This window comes from Trematomus bernacchii, unplaced genomic scaffold, assembly GCF_902827165.1.
Source record: "Trematomus bernacchii unplaced genomic scaffold, fTreBer1.1, whole genome shotgun sequence".
In the NCBI taxonomy this organism is placed as follows: domain Eukaryota; kingdom Metazoa; phylum Chordata; class Actinopteri; order Perciformes; family Nototheniidae; genus Trematomus; species Trematomus bernacchii.
In genome coordinates this window covers 683,969-693,712 of record NW_022987733.1, presented here as the reverse complement: position 1 = coordinate 693,712, position 9,744 = coordinate 683,969, and the positions used below count along the sequence as shown (strand labels likewise).

General features: G+C 37.8%; 1 protein-coding gene across 1 annotated transcript; it reads right to left on the bottom strand.

The window, feature by feature from the left end:
- Positions 1-2,190: 2,190 nt before the first annotated feature.
- On the bottom strand, positions 2,191-6,593 carry s100a1 (S100 calcium binding protein A1). Its single transcript, XM_034145801.1, has 3 exons — positions 6,499-6,593; positions 3,789-3,951; positions 2,191-2,515 (listed from the first exon to the last, which is right to left on the bottom strand). Exons 2-3 carry the CDS (start codon positions 3,927-3,929, stop codon positions 2,351-2,353), a joined length of 306 nt encoding a protein of 101 aa, XP_034001692.1. The 5' UTR covers positions 3,930-3,951; positions 6,499-6,593; the 3' UTR covers positions 2,191-2,350.
- Positions 6,594-9,744: the final 3,151 nt, after the last annotated feature.

Genomic DNA, 9,744 nt, shown 5'->3' with positions numbered 1-9,744 from the left:
CTCTTTACAAGTTTGAAATAAGACACAACCATTTTGTATCCATCGTGAATCTGCAGACAGGATGAGATCATGGCCATAAACAACTGTTAGACCTAAATAAAACATAACCATATACAGTATCTTCCTCAGATTCTACTAACAGTTACGTCTAGTTGGAAGCATGAACTGGATACTTTGGTTTGCATACTTTTTGATTGCTATCGGGTAGACTATTGAAGCACCTTTAAAGACATTAATCAATACAGACAATGATAATGTGATGCTGCTTTAATTTGTGCTGAAAAGTTGAAATGTATGAAATTGTCAAAACATCTGTAAAGATATGGGGAAACTTGTAGTGAAAGAGAAAGTGGTACATTCCAACAAAATGCCCTGTGTGTTAATAAACTGAATTTGTAGTTTTAAGTCGTATTCTTTCAAAACACAAACTCTATTTATAAAATGAATTACAATGAACGTAGATCAAAGGCAGGTCAATCCAGCTAGTAAGCATTACACAGGAAATGCATCAGTATATCACACTTAAAGGGGAACACGTTCAAAGCATAACCTTGATCATTATCACACCCTACAACCCTATCTACATGAGACATATCCAGAGAGGAATTCAAATGACTTGCAAATGCTCTCATAAATGCACAGAAGCCTCTGTCGTCTGCAGTGCGTTCATTCGATACCCGTCTGTTTTATCAGCGAGTCAAAGTGACTGCAGTCTCTCTGAAATGCGCAGCCAGAATGTTTCTGACTGACATCATTTATTGTGTCAATGTTTTCCATCAGATTAAAACAGAGGTGCTGGATGAGATGACGTCAGGCTGACATGAAGTACCTCTAACGGCCACTGGGTGGGGCTCAAGGTTGCCAGTAAGCTGGTGAAGTGTTTCAGTCTGGTGGGTCTTATTCTTGGATAAAAGAGCATTTCTCTTTTTTCTACTTTATTTAGAATTGTTCTTTTAGTTACAATAAAGCAAAGACATACACAATATACAGTAAGTAGGTACCCGAAACTTTTACATGGCGTACAAGAGAACAAAAGAAGGAGAAGGTGGGTATTATCTATTTTTTTGCTTTTTAATGACTGTTTTTAAATGTCATTTTCTTAATGTCTTTCCTTTTTGTAAAGCACTTTGAATTGCCTTGTGTTGAAAGGTGCTATATAAACAAACTTGCCTTGCCTTATTACAGTACATGGACAATTCCTGAGAATATACTAAAGCTGCCAGTCGACAGCATCGTAGACATAAACAAAAAGGCCAAGGTTAACCCACTACCAACAAAACAAAACAAAAAATACAAAAAATACTGAACCGAGGTAATGGTTTTTGGAGCCAAGGCAGAACGTATAAAAGTTAGCGCTGAGCTTCAGTCTGCAATGTTCAAAACAACAGATAAAGCCAGAAATCTAGGTGTAGTCATGGACTCTGACCTGAGTTTCAACAGTCACATTAAAACAGTTACTAAATCAGCCTACTATCACCTAAAGAATATATCTAGGATTAAAGGACTAATGTCACAGCAGGATTTGGAAAAACTTGTCCATGCTTTTCTCTTCAGTAGACTGGACTACTGCAATGGTGTCTTTACAGGTCTCACTAAGAAATCTATCAGAAAGCTGCAGCTGATTCAGAACGCCGCTGCTCGAGTCCTCACTAACACTAAGAAAGTGGATCACATCAATTCTGTTCTGAAGTCTTTACACTGGCTTCCTGTGTGTCAAAGAATAGATTTCAAAATACTGCTGCTGGTTTATAAAGCTTTGAGCTGATTTTCTTCCCGTTAATCTGGTATGACACATTAATAGGTTTTTAAATATTAAGAAGCCCTGAGACACAGTTTCGTGACAAAAAACCCCGCAGCCCCCTCTACCGGGGGCTCTCGGGCCCAACGTCGTTTTATTCTTTAACTTGATGACCTCTTTTGCACATCTGTCAGTCCTACCTCTGATGTTCTTCCTCAAGTTTCTTTCATTTCTTTGATTGATTATGGGGATTATGTATTTGTGTGTTGTACTGTAAGGGTCTAATGACAGATGGTGTCAGATGCTGTCTTTAAAGCTGTGAAACACATGGTTATATTGGGATATGTAAATACAAATGTAATCTATATGTATGTACATTTTATTTCTGCCATAGTGTTTAAAATACATTATTAAGCAGTCCAGCTTGCTTCTTTAAAAAAAGGACACACGTGTAAAGGATGACATCTTTATTGAGGTGGAAGACCTTTCAAGGACAAAAAGAAAATATCAGAATCATGACATTTAGTTTGTAGTGATTGAAAGTTCCACAAAACATAAGATTGTTTGGATCTTAATGATGTAAAGGAGGGATTAGGGATTTATTCTGAATGCTCAGACTTTCTTAGAACCCTGGTCCTTCATGTCTTGGAAGAATTCATTGCAGGTCACAGTCAGCTCAAAAACCAGAACGACAAACTCCTGGAAGCTGATTTCCCCGTCCTTGTCTTCATCCAGCCCGCTCATAATGTGCTCCAGCACCTGGGGGTCCTTGCAGCTCTGAAACAGAAACAGCATAAAGAAAATAAAACAGGGAAGAATCTATTTTTTTCACTCAAGATCAACTGTTGATGGCAAATGTACTTGAAAGCCTTAAAAACCATGGGGTGTTAAGATAACCAGACACTATAACACTGCCCAGATCTGCTATTGTTCGCTAACAGACCGTTGCTTAGGGTCTATGTGCTGTCATATCAATCTGCGGAAAGAAGTCTGGTCAATTTAACCTTCCTGTTGTCCTCCGGTAAAATTTGACCCGCTCCAAAATGTTTTTATGTTGGGATAAAGGTTTGCTTTATGTTAGTGCCAGAAAAATAACATGTTTGATTGTATACTTGTTTTCCACGAGAAAAGAATCATGATCTCTTTCATTCGATTTTGGATTTTATTCAAATGTACAGCCTTTCTGGTGAATTGTTTTACTCAGAAATTAGGTTTGATTTTGTGTAAATTAGGTCTATTGACTATACATTTCAAAAAGAAGAGTAGCACTCGTGGTAATAAGTAGGAATAAAGTTGCCTTAATTGGTGTGACACAGATTTGGGTGATACTTTATACTATATGCTTCATAAATAGTCAAACTGGGAGGAGAAAAGTCAATAGGAAGACAACACAAGGGTCAATTGTTTTCCTCCGTTTGAACACTAAGTACTCTTCGGAAATATTCATTTTGTATTTGTGTAGAGCCCAAAACTTTGGATTCATGATGACTAAACCGTCCCCATAAAGAAAAGGAAAAAGGAGACGGAAAGAGAAAGAGACTCTGAAAGTTTCAGGAACAAAGATTCTCTCTCTTTTTGTCCTGATCCATTTATATAAAAACCTGTCTGAAAATGAGCTGATCAGATTTTGGCCACTTTATGATGTCATAACGATGTTTTGGCTTGTGTAACCATTAGCCAATCACCAACCAAGGTAACCCCCCCCCACCTTATCACCTGAATCTCCTCCTAGAGCACCATTGTGTTCTTTTTAACCAAATATCTCTCAGAGGGGCGTGGGGAGGGGCTCCTTATTTTCATCTAAAGTAACAGACAGAGAATCAGCACTTTTGAAACAGGGCTGAAACAGAGGGGATTATGGGATGCTGCAATGATCGGTTTGGTGTTTCAGCCAATCAGAGACAGGCTCTGTATATATCTGAGACCTATAATATATTGATGAAAAACAGTATAATAGGAGACCTTTAAGTGTTATAAATTGTATTCTATTTATAAAATGCATTCTAATTATAGTGAGGTGTCAAACCTTTGCTTACAGTCCATTACTCACCTTCATGGAGTCACCAAATTCCCCCTCTAACAGGTTCTTCAGCTCCGACTTGCTCAGCTTGTATTTATCACCTTCTCTTCCAGAATAGGAGTGGAAGACTTTAATGATGCCTTCAATGGAGGATTCCAGGTGGGAAGCCATATTTCAGTCCTGTAGTTAATGCCTGCAATGACAAATCAGGGCAGTCGCTAATTACATTACATGTCACTCGTTAGACGCTTTTATCCAAAGCGACTTACATACATTCAGTACTGTGGACAATCCCCACAGGAGCAATTTGGGGTGAAGTGTCTCAGGGACACAACGACATGCTGACTGCAGTGGGACTCGAACTTGCTACCCCCTGATTCAAAGTTCAGCGCACTACCCCACTGAGCCACAGCCTCCCCATATATCCCCTAATAAAACACCAACATTGTATTACAAACTAGTTAAACACTAAATACAAAAATGGTACTTCAGCATTTCTGTGGATTTGTACTGATCCGGTTTTCAAAGACGTTACTTTGTGGTGTTGTTATTGGGATTGTTCAGTTGATTCCTAATTTTCTGGCACACAATATTCTGTACGCACATTTTCCTGAAAGGTAAATGTCATTAATGAAAAGAGTTGTTTGCTTTTGGCTTCATCTGTTTAACTTCTGTCAGTAAAGGATACCCAAGCCGTTCAATTATGCAACGCAGGAAAACAAATTGATTGGATATTAGGTCCAACTTCTAAAAGCTTTTTTTAAATGTTACTTCATTTAGATAAACACACACATTCAAAGTGCTTTACATTTAGCATTAACACATTTTTTTATAATAAAAAACACAGACAACATGGGGAAACAATGTCTGTTAAATGTCTCTATCCTTGTATCCTTTGTTTGTCTTGATGTCTTGATGGAGCTGCAGTGATGAAAGAAAAATGTCAGACTTGATGTGACCTTAAAGTATTATTGTATCGTATGTATCGTTCTTATAGAGATAGCATACCTATGCTGTTAAATTATGCAACGCGGGAAAACAACTTGATTGGTTTACTTATAAAAAGGTCCAACTTTTAAAGGCTTTTTAAAAATGTCACTTAAAACACACACATTCAAAGTGCTTTACATTGAGCATTAAGACATTTGTTATATAAAACACAATCAATACAAAAATGTGTCTGTTAATAAATGCCTCTATCTTGTATCCTTATTTCCTTTATCTTTATGTTGCAAATGGAGCTGCTGTGATGCATGAAAAATGTCAGACTTATGTTACAATAAATAATAATAATACATGACACTTATATAGCGCTTTTCTAAAAAAATAAAAGACTTGATTAAAACACTGATGATTTGAGCAGTTTTGTTCCACATAAAAAACAAAGATTGTTATGTATAAAGTATTGTTGTATCGTATTCATTGTTATAAGATAAGATAAGTACTTTATTGATCCCAATGTGGGAAATGTTTGTGTTAAAAGATACGGCATTGTACAATAAAAATTAAAAGACAAACAAGAAAGTAGAAAATATACATGTTGAATTTACAAATGTACAATAACGAGATACAGTATAAAGCAAGGTATTATATATACATAAGTATGTGACAGATGGAATATTAACTGAATATATAAATGTAAAATGAACAGTGAAGAGAGAAAACTATGGAAGATAGAAGATGTCCTAATTGTGCTCAATTTAGCCGTAAGCCAAATAAAATGCAGGTTAAAAACAGGTTATGTGAGTTTAATCGGTTTAAAAACTGAGTCACATGAGACGCTGCTTCGAGGGGGCTGAGTCAGCTCACCCCCACCCTCCATGAACACAAAGGACAGACCCCCTGCTGGGCAGCATGCAAAGGTGGCTCTCATTACCTCACGGAAACTACCTGATGCCTCTGTGCCGAGGCTTAACTGTGGTCAGGTTTCATAGTTTCAATGTCTGACGGTTCTCATCATTATGAGCAGAGACGTGCTCGAGTTAATAATGCAGCGCTGCTCTATAGAAGTCTGAGAGTGTGTGAATAACTCACTCTCGATCCACGGTAAGAGAGCCAGAAGTGCTACATCACTTTTGTGAATGTTGCGGCGTCACATTGCTTTAATGAGTCTCCATGATTGCCGTTAATCATTCACTCCCGCTGAGATCAGGGAGCTAATTAAAAAGCCTTTGAATGCCAAATGCAAAGTGTGTTAATTAACTGAGACTAACACTGAAGCACGAGCATTTGGAAATGTTGGAAACCGACTGCAAATGCTACTACAAGATAAAAATAATAAGATGCTTTTTCACCATGTTCCCCCTCGTTAGGCTCTTTTATTGAACTCTCATCTGACTGTTCTAGGCAAGGCACGTTTATTTATATAGCACCTTTCAACACAAGGCCATTCAAAGTGCTTTACAACAATGAAAGATCTTAAGAAAATGGCATTTAAAAACAGTCAAGATAATAAAATAAACATTAAAAGACTAAATACATGAATAGAAGTTACAGTGCCGTCTAAGATGTGAATAGTTCAATTAAAAGCAGCGGCAAAAAGAAAAGTCTTCAGCCTGGATTTAAAAGTAGTCAGAGTTGCAGTGGACCTGCAGGTTTCTGGGAGTTTGTTCCAGATGTTTGGAGCATATTAAGTGAACTTCTCCATGTTTAGTTCTGACTCTGGGGACAGAAAGCTGACCCTTCTAACCTTTATCGCTTCCCAAACTTCTGTAATGAATCCAACACAAGCACAACTCACCTGATGCTGACAGATCTGCTGCTGCTGGATGTGGCTTCTCCTCTGCTCAGTTATATGGACTCCTCTCACCTGTGTGCAAATCAGTCAGGATCAGATAGACGCCTCCCTCCAGCTGCAGAGCCTTGTAAGGCAACCACAGGCGCTTTATTATTCCTTACATGTCATAGCAGGAGAGGCATAACTGTTATAAAACCAAATATGACCATTTATGTGCAAAGCTTGGAAGCTAGCATGATTAATACAACTCTGAAGCCACATACGGGATCATATTCATTACAAATGTTGATTGCATTTCACAAAAACAGCTCAGTGACAATTAGCCTCACACATCAACAAATGTAGCCACTAGTTCTGTTATAAAGTTTAATTTCATAACTGGACACACTGTACATTTATATTTAATGTAATATTCCATTCCCTACATGTAAATAATATCCTGTTTTATATTGTGTCTAAAGCCCTAAAGAGTTGATACATGTTTTATGTTCACGGTCTACAGTATATTTCCTACTTTTTAACGCTGTTTTAAGTCAATTTTGAGATGTTTAAATTCTTGAATTGTTTATTTCAACTCTTTAATTTCTACTTATGTGCTTTGTTTAGTTTTTTATGCTGCAGCAACGCAAACTATTCCCAATTTGGGATCAATAAAGTACCTCTTATCTGATAATCTTTATCTTATCTTACAAGTAGCTACTAGTTGTCAGGGTTGAGCGAAACAGGCAGGACCCAAATGCAGGTTTAACAGAAAATACCTTTATTTCAAGTAACATACAGAGCAGAACTCTCTCCCCCGTGAACACAGTCAACAACAACAAGGATCTCACAAAGACAGACAGAAAAAGCAGAACCTAAATGCACACAGGACTAATCAAAGAAACAAGAGACAGGTGAGGAGGGAGGAGAAAGCACAAGGTGAACACAATCAGGTAATCAGGCAGGAGAACACAGAGACAGGAAGCAACAGACGAGACAGGGGGTGAACACTTTTCAAACTAAAACAGGAAACCAAAAAGACAGATCTCCACAGGACAAAAACAAAACACAGACATATCGTGACACTAGTTCTGTTGTAAAGTGTTATTTACAATAGCTTTACAAATCCCAAATGCACAGTATCACTCTCATATGTCTCGATTATGAACAATAATGCTGTTATGAATGTTGATAGTAGCAATATACACAACTTTTTGACACACACAACTGTCTATTCAATATTTGTTGAAGAGTTTCCTGTCCCGCAAAAAGCTTCCTGATCTTTATTGTTTTTCTGTAAACGACATGTTTGTTGTTCACATCACTCAAAGAGAAGACAACATGTTGAGACACGCTGACTGCAGGGAAGCAGCAGAAGCTGTTTCTCCATCATCTTCAGCTCCAGCAGTGGCTGCTGTCCCTGAATGCTACAAGCTAACAGGAAGCTACGCTGTGTTACTGCTGAGCGTCATGCTCCTGTAAAGTGTTGTGTTGTGTTTTATCTGCAAGCTCCACCAAGATGTCGACGAGCACAACCAGACAAGAGAACTGTTGTTTACACCAGGCTGTCAGGAGGCTGAACTATCTCCCCTCTGTCCCCTCTCTCCCCCCTCTCTCCCCTGCCCCCACTGGACTATAACTCCCTACACACTCAGACACTCAAATCCAGCACAAGACACTTTGTTTACGCTGCTATGGACAATCTGCAATAAATGCACATTTTATGGACAATCTTGCACCAAAGAGATTGATATTGAAGTGACTGTTATTTTGTATATATAGATTGTTGTGTTTTTTTTATCTTAATGTGTGCATATGTGTAAATGTGTCTGTTGATAGGATTACCATATTTTAATACATATTTTTATACATATCTGTATACTGTATAATTTTACATTCGGGATGATTGGAAACGTCATTTGGATCTCTGTCTGTAAACACAAACTGAGATAGATTGACATTAAAGTTGACTTTGACTTTGATGTTCTGAGTCATTGTAAGTGTTGATAAGCATCTATTTATAATTGTAAATGTATATTGTATGTAGACATTTAGATGTACATTTTGTTAATAATTTAGTTTTTGGGAGAAGGGGTGGGATAAAATAAGTGTAAACTTCTTCCCCCCTCTTTTCGGACGTGTAATTAAAGGTGGGGTAGGTAAGTTTGAGAAACCGTCTCGAGATCGCTAGAATTTGAAAATACACAACCGGAGAAAATCTGCCACTTCCTTACAGAGCCCCTCCTCCAACACACACGAACGCGCACATGACCAATGAGGGCACGAGATAAGGTTGTGCACAGATGGAAGGCTGACAGGCAGGTAGGCCATCCAGTTATTTTAGCCGGGCCGGCTAAAATGATTGGTCGTGCTTTTTACAGTACTACGGCTTCCACAGATGACGTGTTTTTATGGATATTTTGTCAAAGCACTTAAGATATTCATTGCTATCGGGATGTTAAGAGCATTCCATGGAATATAACAAAAAGTGTATCTCGAGCCGGTTTCTCAAACTTACCTACCCCACCTTTAAGTAGATCATTTGTTTATATATAATTTGTCAGTCAGTCATATTTTGGTTTATCAATTTGATACTGCTTAAGTTTGTACAGTATCAAAATTCTCTTGTTTCATTTCATTATTATTATATGTGTTTGTCAAATACTTTATGGGAGAATCAAGAATACAACTTTTGAGTTCGATGATCAAAATCTTTTCACCCCTATAGCGAAACAGTCCTGTTCATTCTTTAAATGTCCATCTTTTTTGACCCTGTCCTGCCAATTTAAATACATTGTTTGTGCAAAAATAGTTGATCACTAACCTTCTGATTATGTAACTGTCTACAGATAAAGACGATTAGAAATAAGCTTAAGCAATCTCCCTTTTCCTGCCATTGCCTCTTCTGCTCGTGTTCGTCCCTTTTCATGCTTATTAGGTGCGACTAATGCTTTCCTTCGACATCATTTGCTATTAAGGGAATGATTAAACTTGAATGACGGGCGCAATGCAAATCAAGCACAGACAGGCAATTCAATCCTCCTTAAAATTGAATGATTTACATCAGTATCTGCAGGTGGCCATTGTGAAGGCTTTATAGATATTTGCATGCTTCCTTTTCCCTCTTTCTCATAGCCAAAGTCTGTCTGATACTGCAAACATTCAAAAAAGGTCACACCAGTGACAGTGTGAGATCATTGGGTTGAGATGCTTCTCAGATCCATATTAAGGAGGGACAAGAACAAAATACAATGTAATAGATTGATGGCT

Coding starts and splice junctions, on each gene's coding strand:
- s100a1 (XM_034145801.1), bottom strand. CDS start 3,929: ATGGCTTCCCACCTGGAATCCTCCATTGAAGGCATCATTAAAGTCTTC. Junction 2,516..3,788: donor AATTTGGTGACTCCATGAAG/GTGAGTAATGGA, acceptor TTTCTGTTTCAG/AGCTGCAAGGACCCCCAGGT.